Source organism: Ursus americanus, chromosome 16 (genome assembly GCF_024610735.1).
Source record: "Ursus americanus isolate L20-20 chromosome 16, mUrsAme1.1.p, whole genome shotgun sequence".
NCBI classification, from domain to species: Eukaryota; Metazoa; Chordata; class Mammalia; order Carnivora; family Ursidae; genus Ursus; species Ursus americanus.
This window is the reverse complement of record NC_142142.1, coordinates 2,341,851-2,359,988: the sequence shown is the minus strand read 5'-3', so window position 1 is coordinate 2,359,988 and position 18,138 is coordinate 2,341,851. Positions and strand designations below refer to the sequence as shown.

The window sequence follows — 18,138 nt, the reverse complement described above, 5'->3', positions numbered from 1 at the left end:
GGCCAACCAAGAAACAGACTCTTAACTATAGAGAACAAACTGATGGATACCAGTTTGGGTGGGAGGATGGTGGGTGGGGAATAGGGGGAGGCGGGTGGGGGGATGTGTTAAATAGGTGATGGGAATTAAGGAGGGCACTTGTCCTATCGAGCACTGGGTGTTGTATGTAAGTGATGAATCACTATATTGTACACCTGAAACTAATTTTACACTGTATGTTAACTAACTAGAATTTAAATAAAAATGTGAATAAAAAGGAAAGTGAATATTTGGCTTGAGATTTAGACTTTCAGGGAATTTTTTCTCCTGAATGGCCTTATTTAGTTGATCCCCATAAGGAGGAGGATGAGAAGGAAATTTCTGGACAAACACTAATGAAAGGATTTCCAAGTGTCTGCTTAGTACTCTACGGAAAAGAAGATTACACAACATTTCAATATTATTCAAACTGCTTTTGACCATTTGGTACCAAAATTTCTTTTTGTGAATATCCAATCAGTTTTGTGTGTCTACTTCTCATTTTTGGCTGAAGCGATAGTAACTAAAAAAATTGTTTTTCCCACAGCTGAATGACAATAAGAATAGTGTTTTCCCCCTTTATTACCATCCCTGGAACAGGAACTGAGGACAATAGGAGCTCACGTGAGATGGATTCAATAAAGGAGCCCCTCTATCTGTGAATAGCAACATTAAAATGGCAAGCAACCATCAAATGTCCCAAATGTTGCAGGATGAGAAATTATTCTAGGAAAGATCAGACAGTCAGCGATGTGACTCAGGACCATAGAAAATATGCACAAATAGTTGATCACTTGGTTTCCCACAATAAGAATCATCCTATGTTCATAAACAAAGTGTCTGGGGGCACTTTGGGCCTACGAAGGGAAATTTGACGAAAGTCTCTAAAGACATTGGTCTATAATTGAAGAAAGATAACTAGTGGTATCAAGTGAGACTTCCGGGAAGTTCTCATGTAGTTCTTTGCTCACCATCATTAGACAAATATCTGGAAATAAACCAAGAGAATTCCTGTTTTTTTTTTTTTTAAAGATTTTGTTTTTATTTATTCGACAGAGATAGAGACAGCCAGCGAGAGAGGGATCACAAGCAGGGGGAGTGGGAGAGGAAGCAGCAGGCTCATAGCGGAGGAGCCTGATGTGGGGCTCGATTCCATAACGCCAGGATCACGCCCTGAGCTGAAGGCAGACGCTTAACCGCTGTGCCACCCAGGTGCCCCGAGAATTCCTGTTTTGAATAATAATCTGAAACCAGGGAGGTACTGTATGGTGACTAACATAATATAATAAAAAATATTATTATAAAAAAATGAAGTTTTATTAAAACACACACACACAAATAAAAAAACAATTGATTAAATATTTTAAAAAAAGAATAATAATCTGCGTGAGTCCATGAAGTAGACCCAGTTTGGTCTCCTCAGAATAACTATTTTTTCCCTACTCATTCACAAAATAGATTTTCACTCCAGAAACAGAAGTCTCATCTCCGTACTGGTGTCTTGAAGCTCTACCCTGTTAGTGCAGCAGAGTGGGCCTTCAGGTCACTCTGAAAGTAGCAATGACTTTGAAAAGCACTTCTGCCATAGCTAGTACAACTTGTAAGCACACCTTCTCTTCATTCCATCAGATCTACTTTAAAGAACCCATCGGGAATAAACATCAGTATCACGAGTGTGTGGAACTAGGTGTTTACTGAAGCTTTGTCTTTATGACGACAATCCTGTAATGACCTAGACGATCATAACAGAGGAACAGTTTAACTGCTGTATTACATATTATATAGAAAAGGACCAACACAGTACAGTGTCGAAAATATGGATCCCTAATATAAGTGACCTTGGAAAAATAATAAATGAAGCACGTTCATACCAAGGAACGCAGAATGCTTGGCCGTTTATGGAATTGAACTAGAGTTCAGTGACCAAATATCACACAGCTTCTCAGCACAATCAGAATGGGTGTGAATCCACTTTTCTTCGCCACAGTTTCACCAAAGCTTTTTTCATCTCACTGTTTCTCGAGCTGTAGATCAGTGGATTCAGCAGAGGTGTAAGTGATGTGTAAGCCAATGACATGACTTTCTTGGTTTCTGGGGAGTAGCCAGATTTGGGTTGTAAATAAGTCATATTGGCCGTGCCATAGAAGAGGGTCACAGACGTGAGATGGGAGGCACAGGTGGCTGATGGCATCTTCAGGATGGCAAAGAGAATCCGAATGTAAGACAAGAGAATCAACACGAAAGGAACTATGACAATCAAAATGGTGCCGGTGAATGCATAGATTTCAAACAGAAAGGTATCTGCACATGCAAGTTCCAGCACTGGGGGAGTCTCACAGAAGAGATGGTTGATCTCATTGGGGCCACAGAAGGGAAAACTGAAAACCCATGTGGTCTGCACAGTAGCCACCATGATCCCTGAGACCCATGAGAACATTACTAATTTCATGAAAACCCATTTGTTCATAATCATTGGGTAGCTCAGAGGGTGACAGATTGCAGCAAATCGGTCGTAAGCCATCGCCCCCAGGAGAAAACATTCAGTGCCACCAAAAAAAAGGATGAAATACATCTGTGCAAAACAGCTTATAAATGAAATCGACGTTTTCTGGGTGGAGAAGACCACCAGCATTTCGGGCATAATGGCTGCACTGAAACTCACATCCACCACAGACAAGTTCTGAAGGAACAGGTACATGGGAACATGGAGGCTCTGTTCCAAGGAGATGACGACTATGATGATGGCATTTCCCAACAGCGTTACCAGGTAGACGACCAAGAAAACCCCGAAGAGCTGCTCCTGGAGTTCAGGAGAGTTAGAAAAGCCCAAGAGGATGAATTCAACCACAGAGCTTTGATTTTGCCTTTTCATTTCTGTGGTGGAGAGTATTTTGTTCTTAGGGACATTGTATACAAATTATGAAGTCACCGTCCAACAGCTGAGATTTCGAGTTGAAAATTCTTGGCAGAAGATGTAATAATGAGTTCATTTTGACAGATCTTCAAGTTGGCAAATTTTGAGAATAGTCAATACATTGTAAGAGTGAATCTTTCAAATACAAATGAAATGAGGAATTTTGGCTCAGAAATCTTGCTTTTGAGGTATGAAATAGCAGGTGTTCGCTGGCAACTTTTTTGATAGGTTGAAAATAAATCCTATTCTTAAAACATAGAATCCATTTTCCATCACATTGATGTACGCGTCTCTGTTCTTTTTAATTTTATTTCCTATGTGATTTTTCCAATAAAGATTTTGAAATAAACAAGCAGCAAAAAAGGACAAAAATTTGTAACTATTAATTCAAAATTGAAACAAATTCTGATGAATATTTATTACAAATGCCAAAGTTCAAAATGCATGTATATTGCCTTGTTAAAAATGATATACATGAATAATATACCCAAACAAATAGAGAAACACTCAAAAGGGGTTGAATTTTAGATGTGCTTATCTCAGGTGAACATAAGTATATTGTTCCCAGCATATCAATTTTTGGTTAGAATGGATACTGAAATTTGCCTGAATAGAAAACTTTAGAAGTCAGTTCTCCATCAGCCATCCTTGTGACCATAAAATGGATTTTGGGGCTATACAAAATTCCATTTATGGTTATTCTGATCCTCTGATTTAAACTCTCTCTCACAGCACAACATCAAATAGCAGCCCCTGCCCCCTAAGCCAGCACCCTGTGACTCCCATCTCCCTGGTTTATATTTTGTCATAACACTTGTCACCAACTGAAATCACACATATCTACCTGGGTTTTATGCTTATTATCTAACTCCACTTTCCGGAATGGAAGCTTCCGGAGGACAGCAACTTCGTTCTGTTCTTTGCTGTGTTCTTGGTGCCTGGAACAGATAATAACTGATACAATAGATGCTAACCCGGTATTTGTTGAATAGATGGAAGAATAAATATTAAAATTTGGAAGCCTGGGCTCGGCCCTTAAGGAATCTAGTGTCTAAAGGAAAAATAAATCATGGGAATAGAGAGCCCCAGAATTAATCCATGACTTTGGTAGATGTTTGCAGCCCCTGTAGGATTGGAAATACCACTGGATTAGAGGATTGGGCCACAGTCCTGACTCTGCTACTACCTCCAAGATGACTCTCTGACTCTTCCTGTACTCAGGTTCCTCTGTGTGGTTGGGAGCAGAGTATCCCTTTTGGACCTGACATGGGTGTTTCTCTGATTTGTTCACAGAAAACTGCAGCCTTCCCCTCCATTCAGACGAGAGTGAGGCTGAAGGGAAGGTAGAAAAGTGGTGGGTGGGTACATAGGAGGCACACATGCCACCTGAGTCCTTCAGACCTGCCAGTCCCAAGCACAGCTGACCATCTTCCTCCAAGTCTAGCTGCTCTTCTGAGCCCCTCTCTGGGCAGAGCACCTCACTTCTCCCCCTCCTCCTCCCCAGACCAACTCTCCTCTGGCCCTAGCATCCTATTCACTGTCAAGCCCACAGGTCTTTAAGATCTGGAGTCATGGCCTCTTTTCTTCCCCGCCCCTCCATCATTCAATGGTCTCCTAACTGGCTTCTCCATGTTTTGTGACTTCTCTTCCAATCTGTCCCTCATACCTCTGCCAAAATCATATCATCCTCCCTCCCAGAACCTTCAGGGTCTCCTCTTGTTGGTAAAATAAAATGCCCACTTCTCAGGCTGGCATTTAAGGGAAACTAGATAGGAACAAGTGCTTTAGAAATTTTAAAAGACTTCAGAGGGGAGGGGGGGTGGGGGAATGGGATAGGCTGGTGATGGGTAGGAAGGAGGGCACGTGTTGCATGGTGCACTGGGTGTTATACGCAACTAATGAATCATGGATCTTTACATCAAAAACCAGGGATGTACTGTATGGTGACTAACATTATATAATAAAAAAATATTATTATAAAAAAATAAATTTTAAAAGGGAAAAATTACTCCTGAATGGGGAGGGGAAGTAAACCACCAAAATCACAGGTTGTCATGCGTGAAAGGGCCAGGAAGTAGAAGGAGGAAGGCACAAGGAGGCAAACTGACTTGTTCAAATCAAAGGTGCTTAATGACATCTTAGTAGTAGAATGGGGGTCTCCCGGCCTTTGGAGGGTGCTTTGGAAACTGGCAGAATTTCACTGTGGGACATGAAGAAACCGGGCAGACAGGACAAGCAAGCTAAGGAAATGTATTGTCTTGAGCTCAGATTATTAGGACGTTAACAGATAGTAAAAGGCAAGTTGATTTACAGAGTTTAACCATGGTGATAAATCAAATGTCTGTATTAACTTTAACAATTGTATTTTGGATATCAAAAAATCTCCTAAAATTAGAAAGGTGGACTCTGCAGGAAAAAAAAAAGTAAGTACCATTTGTAGTATTTAAAAATATATACTAAGTTCCAAGTATATGAAACCAGTAAGTTTTTAAAATATGAAACTTTAGAGTATCTTATTTAAGAATAGATGAACTTGAAGGAGCTGTCCAAGTTTTGGAACAAATCTAAATCACTGCTTTCTTGAATGATAAAAAAAAAAAGAAGAATGGGGGCGCCTGGGTGGCTCAGTCAGTTAAGCGTCTGCCTTTGGCTCAGGTCATGATCCCAGGGTCCTGAGATTGAGCCCTGCATGGGGCTCCCTGCTCAGCGGGGAGTCTGCTTCTCCCTCTGCCCCTCACTCCACTTGTGCTCTCTCTCACTCTCTTCTTCTCAAATAAATATATAAATAAATAAAATCTTAAAAAAAAAAAAAGAAAAGAAAGAAAGAAAACATAAAAGAGCAACTGAACCTGAATGTTCCACCTTTCCCTTTTGCATGAGTTACCTTAATGCTGACCTGACTGATTCAATGACCTGTCCTTCCAGCTCTACTGTTAACTTTCTGTACGACCTTGGACAAATCACTTCTTGCTCTGGGTTTCATCTTTGTGCATGACTGGCCTTGTTTCTGACCACCTCCCACCCCAGCTACAAAGCTCTATGAATTGATGATTAGGGCAAGCAAACTACTTAAAGCTCTAATTATTGCCCCAAGTTTTATGTGACTTCAAAAGGCAGAGTACTTGACATTCTCACCTGAACACTGATAAGCGTCTTCAATTATCAGTCAGAAGAACTATAAATGGAAGGCCTGCTAACAGGTACATAAGCAGAATCTTCAGGTCCTTGCCTTTAGTTCTCTGCCTCTGACTTTCATCCCATTTAATCAGATGCTTCACCTCTTTAGTTAAAAACAAAACAAAACTCTCCCATAAATACACCTCAGTGATTCAGTGTACTGATTTTATACCATTATATGTCATTGAATGTTTGCCTCTGGAGAATTCTTCTCTGGAGAACTTACACTCAATTTATATGGACTTTCCCCTGTCAACATAAGAAAACTCAACTGCACAAACTTGAAACAGTATTCTTTCAGGTTTCTGTAGGGATAAATATCTCTTCACTCAGGAGACTCAATTCCACCATGATGCCCCGCCCCCCCATTAAGGAATGAAAGCAGAGGCTGAGTGAGTGTTAGCAAACAGAGTGAAGAAGAGAGGAACGGTTGGTGGCATGAGCAAAGGCGGGTTTATCTAGATTGATTGCATGGGATGGACAGTTTCTGCAGGGATAAGAAACATGTTAAGACAAGCAGGTTGAAGTTACTTTGTGGAAAGCCTAGATGTCATTGCCAAAATTTTAAATATTTTCCAGTAGAAATGTGGAAACACTGAAAATTTGGTGGGGGTGGAGGGGCATTAGTAATTCAGGTGCTTTTATAATTGGTACTTTTTAACTTGAAGAGAAAACATCTGGACTAGCTGTATGAACAAATATGTAACTTCTCTGGCTCTATTACTTTTCTGCTAAAATAACATTGTTAATCTCACAAGGTTTGTGTAAGAATCAAAGAGTTCATAGTTTAGCCTATACTGACTTGAGCAATCAATGAGACCTTTGGCTCAGTCCCAGCAGAATGTAGGGTTGAATGAATCTGTGGGCTTGGCTTTATCCTAAACTCAGATGAGGTCAACAGGATCTGGGTTCCCTTTCTCTATTTTTCATCTCTGCTTTCCCAGAGTAGCTTCCACTCTTAAGAAGCTCTCCCCTCCTAGAGACAATAAGGCCGCGGACACTTAGAGATACATTCTCTCTTATCTGTGTCCGGTGGGAAACATACCAGGTATTCTGTGGGGCAAAGGTATTTATTCCCAAAAAATAACAGTTCAAGGACCCCTCCCATATCATTTGCTGTGGTAGGATTACATGAGAAAACATGAACCACACAATGTGACTGATGAGGATGGAAAATGTTGCCAAATATGCACTTTATGGCACCTACCCCGTATCTGAGGATAGCTCTACCCCAGCTGTGCAGACCTGAAAAAATTTAATGAAAAATTCCCTGAGAGAAATAAAGGTAATTGTTGGCAAAGGAAGGAGACTAATGAGTAATGATGAGTCAACTCTCAAATGCCCTTATATATTTATGAAAAGGAGCATTGCCAACTTTTAATTATTGCATGAATGTAAAGAAACCCAAACATGTTTCGTTAGTTTTGTTTTGTTTTGTTTTTGCAAGATAGACTGGAAGGACGTATAACTAGGATAGAATGAGTGAGTAAAACAAGAAATATTGCAGAGGGTACGTTGATTGTCCTGAAGGACACGGATGTCGTGGGTGAAGAAGACAGGATTTCAAATCTTGGTGAAGGAAGGATGGAGAATAAATAGAAACGGGGCAAGGGAAGTCTGTAAATGAATCACTTCAAGGACTTTACACACTTTGGAGTCTGGTTCTTAAGTCCAGGAGTGAAGGGGGAAAGATTATAAAAGAAGTCAGGGGGTGAATAGTTACACATCCTACTAATGAAGGGACTTTTTTTTTAAGGTTTTTTTTATTATATTATGTTAGTCACCATACAGTACATCCCTAGTTTTTAATGTAAAGTTCAATGATTCATTACTTGTGTATAACACCCAATGCACCATGCAATACATGCCCTCCTTACTACCCATCACCAGTCTATCCCATTCCCCCACCCCCCTCCCCTCTGAGGCCCTCAGTTTGTTTCTCAGAGTCCATAGTCTCTCATGATGGAGGGACTTTCTTGACCATCTCTTCACTCAGGCTGAGTCTGACAGAGCATTGCTAAGAGCGCAATATGGATGTTGTGGAACATAGATATTATCATCTTCCTGAGAAGCATGTTTTGTTTTGTTTTGGGGGGGGGTTGTTTGGGGGGTGGTTGAGGTTGGTTGTTTTGTTTTGTTTGGGTGAGAAGAGAGTTAACATTTCTGCCAATGTTCCAAAAAGGGAAGAGGAAATTTTAACTTGTCTGAGAAACAAGTAGTCAGTGACAACCATGACAAAAATGGATTTGCACACCAATCCAATCTCAAAATTACCACTAACATAAATTCAGTCTTTTCCTGGCAAATGCTCTCCACATATTCCCAAGAATACTCACATTTTTAACCTGCTTAGGAGCCCCACCAGTTTGTGGGTTCTACAAAAGGCCACTTTCATTTTAAGAGTCCAAAGAAGGGGAGGAGAGACAGGAAAAATGTCGGGACTAATTGGAGCTATAGCAGCTGATACGTTGCTCCGTGTGGCTCACGGATGATGCCTGCTCCCCCACCACCCTCCTCTACTTAGGGTTGCCAGATTGAGCAAATAAAAATATAGAATGCTCAGTTCCATTTGAAGTTCAGATAAACAAGTAATCTTTTGGTATAAGTGTACCCCATGTAAAAAATATTTATAGTATATATATAGAATATATATATATAGAATATATATATTCTATATATATATATATATCTGTATATATATAGAATATATATAGAATTTATCTGAAATTCAAATGGAACTGGTCATCTTGTATTTTGTCTTGCAACCTTCTTCCACCTGCCATTCTCAAACCCCACTCTTCCAGAGGGGGTCCCCATGGCTGTTCCCTAGGGACAGAGCTCCTCCCTTTGACCACAGCCTTCTCTTTCCCATGGTTTGTAACTCCCACTCCCCGGAGGGAGGCTAAGTCAGGTAAATCCAGCATTTCTCTGCACCTGGAATCACTGCTCCCTTCGATCACCGAGCCCTGGAGCCCAGCTGTACCCATTCTTTCAGACTTCTACACACAGGGCTCTCATGGCCTCTTCCTCTTACCCAGCCCCCTCAGGGAGCCCGAGACCGTCAGACACACTTGTATTTGTGTAATGTCTGTGTGACATATTATTCTGTCTGCTCAGGATCCTTTCCTCTGGGCAGCCACTCTTCCATTCCATGTGTTTCGAGAGGTACTGATCCTTTCTTACTTAGCCCTAGGGGTGTGACCTAGGCCATCAGACTTAGGCCTGTCTAATCAGAGAAGTTCATTTTTCAGACCACAGTGGTCGTTCAAGGCTTGGCCTATACCCAGGGTCAGGTCAGAAGCCACTCCCAACTTCTCTGCTAGACCTGTTGGTAAAGACGGTTCTGTTCCTTTTGGGTTGTTGACTGTAGGGGTAGTTGAAGTCGACACCCTTATGGCCATCTTCTCTGACACCTAAGAGTCACTCTCTGAAGTAAGAAAGGGCAACTATAAAAAGAGCAACAGAGGGGAGAGAGAGTGAAAGCCTTGATGCCATTGTTCAAAAGAGCCGGACATAGCTAAAACTAGGAATCCGTTATCTTTAAAAACTAACACAGTGGGTCATTTAATTTTTGCTTCAGCTAGATTGAACTGAATGTGAACCCTGAGCAAAATAACATGTCTAAACCTCAATTGAATGTTAGATCCATGCTTTTTTTTTTTTTTTAAACAGACCTCTTTGGCCCCTTGAAAATCCAGCAGTGTGGCTGGGCGTCTGTTCCATTGTTCCCAAATTCTCTATGACATTCAGGAGCTAGTCTGCTGTGAACATCTATGCTCTTGGGTGGCAACACAACCTCGCTCATGGGATGCCAGCCTGTACATTACTACGCTGTAGTAATGTAGTACAAATTACTCTTTAAATGAGTACGTGCACACACATGCTGTTTGTTACACATATTCTGGATACAAACACCATCTATGTGTTCAATATGCTGTGCACATAATTATCAAATGTGGAACCACCAAACTTCCTGTGTGAAAAGAGTTAATAATAGTCTTATGATATCCCAAGTCGACTACCCAAAGCTAAATTCCCTTGGATTCGGACATCTGGCCATGTCCAGCAGATTGCTGGAGTTGGTACACGTGGAATCAACTTGTGAGGAGTCATGACAGGAATAAAAATATGAAAAGCAAAATGAGGAGTGTCTGTAACCTTTCTATGGGGCACTGAGGGTCCAAGGCAGCACCAGCATTCTTGGCTGTGCTGGTACCGGCAGCAACAGTTGGGGCAGGGCTAGGTTTTCAGTGCCTGCACCAGGTCCTCAAAGACCTCTACCCTGTTGGTTGAGGTGCAGGAACTAAGAGAGCTCTCTGAGGAACCCCCAGAAATTGATGGGGCTCCTAACTGAACTTCAACTTCCACATCTGTGAAATGAGAGTCAGGAACTGACCCCACCTCCATCTAGAATTCCTTTGAATTCTTCTTGTTTTCTATACAGAGGGAGCCAAAGCAGAAAAAGAGATTATGAGTTATCTCTGGGAACTGACTTCTTTCCAAAAAGAAAAGGGAGGTAATGGCATCACTGGGGACAACAAGTGACATGGTATTAGTACAGAGCTAGGTCAAGTCACAGTAGAGTTTCTAAGACCAGAGGTCTGTGACAAGATATGGTTCATTTCCCACACAGAAATTCTAGAAGTTTCTAGAAAGATGGGAAGCTACTGTTTACTTAAGCAGCAATCGATCGATCACAAATACAGAGTCAAAGGGATATCCATTATGACACTGTACAATATTTCCTGTAAATGTTGATATTGAGATGCTTCTCATGATCCAATCTTGTAGAATGAGCACAAGCCACAGTTTATTTTATTTAAAAGCTTATTTCATAGAAGAGAGCCCAGTCACATGTTTGGTCACTGCCATTAACATTAAATTCCACAGTAGAAGAGGTTATAAACAGCTTCTCGAGGAGGAGGGGATGCTAAATAACTAAATTTGAGCCATTGATGGTAAATGTGGTTGTTCGTAGGGACTCAGTCCACATGGCCTTTCCCCATGTCCTATGTTCCAAATTTTCTGATCCCGTATTATCTAATTTTCTTTTCTGTTTGCTCCCCTGACCTTCCACTCCTTCCAGTACCTATTAATTCAGTCTCTCATCTCTCCATTCCTTTTTACAGTCTGTCTTCCCCCCCCCCGTTGTCCCTCCCCTCACCCCCCTCCTGACCCTTCAGCTCTACTGTCCCATTTATCTGCTTCCCATCCTACTGCTCCTACCCTCCACGTCTCTCATTTCTCAGTCTCTCTGCCTTTTCCATTAGGACCCTCCTTTTGTGTCTCTGCTATATTACCTTTGTCCACAGCAGGACATTTCTGCTTCTCTTTCCATCCATTATTCAAGCTGGTTTTGACAGAAAATGAGTTCCTGTCGTGGGATGTCTTTTTATCTGACTGTCCAATCTTGAACGATACATCACTTATCTGAACACCCTTTACCAGATTCCTTATTTTAGATGGATTCAGGGGGAATTCCAAATCCCAGGCCCCTTTATGCTTTCTAGATTTCATTTGTTCTTTAAAATACATGCACTCCTGCTTTACCAAGGGAGAAACTTTGAGGGAGAACTTTAGCTCAAAGCTTGAGGAGGTCTCTTTTTTCAACATGTCCAATAAAAACTGCAGACTGAGGGTCATCTCCTCATTCTCTGCCTCTTTCTCATCATCCAGAAGCTTTTTCAGTTCTTTCCGGGACTCTTTCCCCAACTGGCTCTAGTCCTCTTTCACCAGATAGGACATGGCATGAAGAAACTCCTGGAAGCTAATGTGACGGAAGGTATAGAACGTCTTGAGGATATGTTCCTCTTGGTAACGCGTGCTGCTCGGGAAAGCATCGAGGTTGGTCCCATCTAAATTGTGCTTCCTGAGGTCAGCTTCTTCAAACATGAACCTCCGGTGCTGGATCCCCTCAGCTGCCAAGGAGCACAGACCGCTCAGGACCCTGTGCCCAGTAAGCTCGGAGCAGCCTGCATTGTCGCTGGGCGGCAGGAAGGTGGAGACATAGGCCATGAAGATGTCCGTGCCGTTCCTGGGAGTCTCTGAGATCTCTCTGCCCCTCTCCATCTGCTCCTTGAGCCAGGAGCAGATCACCCAGCAAATGCATGGAATTTGACATGATTTGTAGAGAACGTCATTTCCTTGTACAATGTCAAAGGCATTTCTGGCTTGCTCCTCATCTGTGAAATAAGAGCTGAAATACCTCCTCCTCTCCTCCTCCGAGAAGCCTAGCACGTGAATATGGAGCGATTGCTGCAGCAAGGGCTTCAGATTCTGCAAAGCCACCGGCCGGGTGGTGATAAGGAGTGAACACATGGGAAACAGCTTTCTCCTAATTAGACGGTGCAGCACGGTCTCCATGGGGCTCGGACTCAGCCTCTTCCAGCCCTTTGCAAAGGGCCTCTGCAGCTCGTCAAAGCCATCCAGGATGAACAGCAGCCGCTCTCCTCCCTCAGCATCTCTTCGACGGGCGCTCGGTTGTCCCCACAACACCAGAAGAGGAGCTGGTCCGGGTTGCCCTCCTGCAACAGGACCACTTCTCTGCAGCTGACATAAAAGACATAATCAAACCAGCCTGGGTACAGGGTGCCAGTGGCCCAGTCCAGCACTATTTTTCTGGCCAGCGTTGTCTTTCCAGTGCCGGCGGACCCCTGTAGCACCACCGTGGGCGGGGTTTGGTAGGGCTTTTCTCCTGGATCAAACAGAGTCTCCACTGAGACAGAGTCCAACTCCTGCTCCAGGACGGGGCAGGCGGACGATTCTGGTCTCCCTGGGCTAGACTTGGCCTCCAGGAGCAGTTGATTGTAGCTGCCACAGATCCCTCCCTCTTGCCTCTCCTCCAGGCAGCGCACACGCTCTCGGTATATTTCTCTGTAATCTGAGCCAGACACATGGGGTGTTAGCGGGTCAGACGGGAATAAAGACAAAGACGGCCCTTCAAACTCTGGACTCTGCTGTGTAGTTTCATCTTGTATGCTCTCTAACTCGTGTCTACCTGAAGGTCATACTTCGAGCTTCAAGGGGAGGGGCCCCTGGACATGTGTGTTTACCCGCACACAGACACGCACGGTGTACCTGTGCACATCGGTATGAGTGTGCAAGTGTGTGTGCATATCGGTGGGCTATGAGTGGGTGTCTGTATCCACACAGGCTCGTGGGAGGGCGCTTATGCAAGTTCGTGTATTTTTGTGTGACAAAGGCATGTCGGCGTGCATCAGCACGTGGGTGTTTGTAAGAATATGCAAGTGTGCAAAAGTCTCCATGTGTGTGACTGTCCGAGTGTTTCTATGAAACGGCCCCGTCTGAAATGGTGAGGACAGAGTGGAGAAAGGAAAGGGAAGCTGGAGGATGGTGAAGTAAGTAATAGGAGCCTGTTCTTGGTCATGATCAAGTCGGAGCTCTAGACAAACCAGCTCCCGAGCCAAAGCCATGAGTGTATGTCAGAAGAGCTCTCAGGTGTGACAGGGGCCTATGGACGGAGCACAGGCACCTCCCCTGGCACCCCACGAGAAGGGACAGAACTTCTGGTTTCCATGCCCACCCTGTTCTCTAGGACGGCATCGATCCACCAGGTCCTTGAGAGAGCAGGACGCAGGAGCAGGCTGTCACTGTGGGAGGCAGCCTGAGCTGCCTGCTGGGACAGCAGCTAAGGAAAGATTTGACCCCCACACCCCAGTGCCATTTCTGCTGGTAGTAGAAACCCCTTCACCAGCACCACCTTCAATCTCTAAGCCCCCCTCTTCTACTCTCCTCTTCTCTGGCACTACAACTGGAGGTAGGAGGTGGGGCATTACGGCCACAAGGTAACTGCCATCTTCCTATAAAACCCCACCCTCCGCTCAGGCCCTACCCCAACAGCTGTCAGAGCCTTCAGCTGGAGACCACCAGGACCCTGGGCACTGGTGCTCCTTGGCAGAGACAGAAGGCAAGAGTGAGAGGCAGCACACACTACAGGCTGTGGTTGTCTCTGGAAGTGTCATGGGGGCAGGGGAGTCCTGATGGCATCCTGAGCTGCCCTTGTCTCCTGCTGTACTCACCATTCAGACAAACGTGGCTGAGCTGGTCCACAGATTCCAGCAGGTTCATGACCCTCAAGACCCCGAGCACCACCTTCACAGCCTCCCGTGCTCCGTACAGGGAAATCAGCCGAGAAGCCAGGTCCACCGCGCCCAGGCCCTCCAGCTCCCCACGCGCCAGCCGCGGCCACCCTTCAAGCAGGCTCCTGTCCCGTAAGTGGAACTTGAATAGCTTGAAGCTTTTCTCCTCAAGATCGCTCAAGGCCCAGAGCAGTGCATCCCGGGGGTTGTGGGTCTGGGCCATGGTGTTGGCGTGAAGGGCTGAGTTCAGACCAGTGACTGGGAGAAGCAGGAGAGAGGGGAAGATAGGCGGGTGCTGAGGGAAGAGCAGCCTGCAGACACCTCAGCCACTCAGCTTTCTGGGTGCTTAGCAAGCTGCTGAGCGCAGGCCAAGGGAGATGAGAGAGGTGTGTGCCAAGTTCCAAGAAAGGTGAGCAGGTAGGGCAGCAGGGAATGTTCCTCCTCATTCCCCACTGTGCCTCTTTGTGAGCTGACGCGTGTCCGGGCCAGCAAACAGGAAGGAAGGCACGTGGGTGTGTAGTTTCTCGTATCTCTCCATCTCTCTCCTCCCGCCTCTTCCCTCTCACGCGCACTGTGTATCAGGCCCTAAATGCCTGCATAAGGCAGTTTGGGTGAAAAATATATATCTCTCTTAAGTTTCACTAGTGAGTGCCTCCCTGACTTTGTGAACCTACACAGACTTGGAGCATATTTGCTGGGACTGCTGAGGAATGGCTAGAAGGTAGAAACTCTACACTCATCAGCCCCTCGGCTTCACGCAGGATTTCAAAGCTGGAAGACTTCTAATTCAGATAAGGAGACGAGTTCAAATAATAAAAGAAACAGCCGCTTTGAGGGCTCACTAATTATTATCTCTTTTGATCATCACAGAAACTGTCTCGGGGATCGCTTGAGATGAGAAATTTGACAGGGAAGAGTGGTTTTCCAGAACTTTCCAGAGCTGGCCCAGTGGACAAAGAGGGAGGATTTAAATAACAGCCTCTGATCAGGGTAAATAGGGACAGAAAGAGGTGAAAAGACAAAGCCATCCAAGACAGAAGCAGAAAGCTGGTCGTTAGACTGACTGCTACCCACACTGGAGGCGTACGTAAACATGAAGCAGCAGGGAAGGGAGAAGAGGATCTTGAGTTGTGTTTAAAATATAGAACTAACACATTGGTGGGGTGGCAGTCTTCAGAAGAAGAGAAGCAACCATTGGCCGAAACTTTCAGAGGCCAAAACTAGCCCTCTGATCTATAGTCAATGCGGAATCCATCTCTGTAGCAAAATGTCTGAGAGCCAGAAAAAGGCATTTGGGAACAGGGAAAGTTGCTGAGATTCAAATATCAGCATCTTAACTGCACACCAAAAACAGAGAAAAAAAATTCAGGAGTATATTAGAATACAAGGGACTTTGGGTGCAAGTCATGGGGTAGTTTGCAAAAGCAAGCCTGTTGACATAGGAGCGATTTACAACAAAGCTTCAGACTCCCCTGAAAATCTCTGCTGTTGGCGGAGGTAATTCAGGAGAGAGGAACAAAAGGTGGCACCAGAGGCTGCCAAGGGGTTGTGGGGTCTAGGCTTCAGGCCATTTGGACTCAAAGAGCTGGAGGCAAGGTACCTACCTGATCCAAGAGCCCAACAAGCCAGGTCCTGGGGACTGAGCGGAAACAGATATTTTAGTCAGACCGCAAGCCAAGCCTGGATCCACTTAGCCCAAACCCACTGGTTTACGTCTGCTTGGTGGTGCTTGTATTAAGAGGATGGGCGGGGGCTCCTGGGTGGCTCAGTCGGTTAAGTGTCTGACTCTTGATTTCAGCTCAGGTCATGATCACAGGTGGTGAGATTGAGCCCCGTGCTGGACTCCACACTGGGCGTGGAGTCTGCTTAAGATTCTCTCTCCCTGTCCTCCCCCCATATCTCTCCCTGTCCTCCCCCCATATCTCTCCCTCTTAAAAATAAAAATAAAAACAAAACAAAAAAAGGATGGATGGGATGACCCTGAGACCTCCCCTTTGATACCTGCCAGGCCCTGGCACACATGGGGCTGGAACAGATGAAGCGTGCCTGGGCCTCCTCGGAGCAGCACAAACACCCATACTTTCCATCTGACTCAGTGGTGAGTACTGCTCACCAGAGGAGAACTGGGTCTCACTCCTCCACATGGGAGGGGCCAAAGGGATGACTTGTTTTGTCACCAAGAACAAGAAAGAGCCCAGCAGCCCCTTCATCTCCTCTCTGAAGCCCCAAGGCTCTCCTACAACTTGAGCCGGGCTAGGTTGAGGCAGTTTGACTTGAGAGACAAAGGAATTGAGGCGCTGTCACCACCGCATCCTCGGCTGGGCCACCATTTCTTTAAGTTGTTGAAACCACTGGAGGATGTGCTTGACCAAAGTGAAAAGGGAGAAGGACAGGAGCTCCGTGAAACAGGAATCCAAACAAGGAGGAAAACAAATCCCTCAAGGTCAGAGGGCCTAGAGCGCTGGGACAGGACAGAAGCCCTGACTGAGAAGAATGGGATGCTCAGACCATCTCCAAGGGAAGAAAAGAACTGACAGGCTAACCGATGCTGCCAGGCCCTCTGGAAGACCCTACTGAGAGGCTACTAGAAGGTATGGAGAAACTAACATTAAGTACCAAGAAAACTAGACAGATGGATAAAATTTAAAAATACTAGTTCTAAGAAAAAAAATAAGAAAGAAGTTTACTAAGAGTAAACTACAATACTCAGGTGTAAATAATGTTTGCATAGAAATAATAACAGAACAACTGAATATTGATCTAACTAAAATGTATAATATAACCATATTGAAAGGACAGTGGTGGAATGTTCTGGAGTGTTCTGGCAAGGAAGTCAACAGATAATGCATAAAATTGATGAGTCAAAAGGTAGCAGTAGACATGTATTATTTAGAAGTGCAGAGATGCAAGAAGGAACAATTTAAATATATAACCAGCTGCTTCAGAGAAGAGAGACTGGACGTAGTAGTGGGGGGGGGGGTTGGGGAGGTGGACCAGGAAAGTACTAGATTTGGAGCATAAGCTTTTTAATGTTAATTGACCTTTTAAACTATGAGCATATATTCCAAAAAAATAAAAATTATCGCAGTAAGAATAGGGGATAAAGAAGTAGAGATAGTAATAGTGTATTGCATATTTGAAAGTTGCTAAGAGTAAATCTTGAAATTTCTCATCACAAAGAAGTTTCTGGAACTATTTATGATAACGGATGTTAACTAGATTTACTGTTGTGATCATTTCACAATATAAACATATTGAATCATAATGTTGTACACCTGAAATTAATACGACGTTGTACATCAACTAAACCTCAATATAAAAAAGAAGAAAGAAAAAGAAAGAAAGAAGAAGGAAGGAAGGAAGAAAGAAAGGAAGGAAGGAAGAAAGAAAAAGAGAGGAAGCAAGAAAAAGAGAGGAAGGGGGAAAGAAAGGAGAGGAGAGGAGGAAAGAAAGAAAGAAAATAATGTGTATAGACATATCTTTCAGGAAGCTTGGCAACAAAAGGAACTGAGAGGTCCTGAGAAGATGTGGGGAATGTGGGGCCAAGGGAAGGTCTTGTTTGTTTTAACATGGGAGAGGGTGGGAAGGATTTGAAAGCTGATAAAAATCATCCGACAGGGGCGCCTGGGTGGCACAGCGGTTAGGTGTCTGCCTTCGGCTCAGGGCGTGATCCTGGCGTTATGGGATCGAGCCCCACATCAGGCTCCTCTGCTATGAGCCTGCTTCTTCCTCTCCCACTCCCCCTGCTTGTGATCCCTCTCTCGCTGGCTGTCTCTCTCTCTGTCGAATGAATAAATAAAATCTTTAAAAAAAAATCAACAGAGGGATTGGGTTAGAAATGCAGACGAGAGGGAAGTACAAGGGGAAGAGAATGGGGCTGTGGATTGAGGTAGGACTCAAAGCAAAGGCAGAAGATTGGCCATTGACAGG

At 44.3% G+C, this 18,138-nt stretch overlaps 2 protein-coding genes across 2 annotated transcripts; both read right to left on the bottom strand.

Moving 5' to 3' along the window:
- Positions 1–1,969: 1,969 nt before the first annotated feature.
- Positions 1,970–2,947, bottom strand: LOC123782804 (olfactory receptor 10A3-like). The gene has a single exon (XM_045783117.2). It carries the CDS (start codon positions 2,888–2,890, stop codon positions 1,970–1,972), a length of 921 nt encoding a protein of 306 aa, XP_045639073.2. The 5' UTR covers positions 2,891–2,947.
- Positions 2,948–11,347: 8,400 nt separating this feature from the next.
- NLRP10 (NLR family pyrin domain containing 10) lies at positions 11,348–14,431 on the bottom strand. The gene is given in 3 exon segments (XM_045783095.2): positions 11,348–12,558; positions 12,561–12,989; positions 14,149–14,431. Coding segments are annotated over 3 exon segments (1,923 nt in total).
- Between the last annotated feature and the right edge of the window lie 3,707 nt (positions 14,432–18,138).

Bases quoted from the DNA above. Each gene is read 5' to 3' on its own strand.
- LOC123782804 (XM_045783117.2), bottom strand. From the start codon at position 2,890: ATGAAAAGGCAAAATCAAAGCTCTGTGGTTGAATTCATCCTCTTGGGC.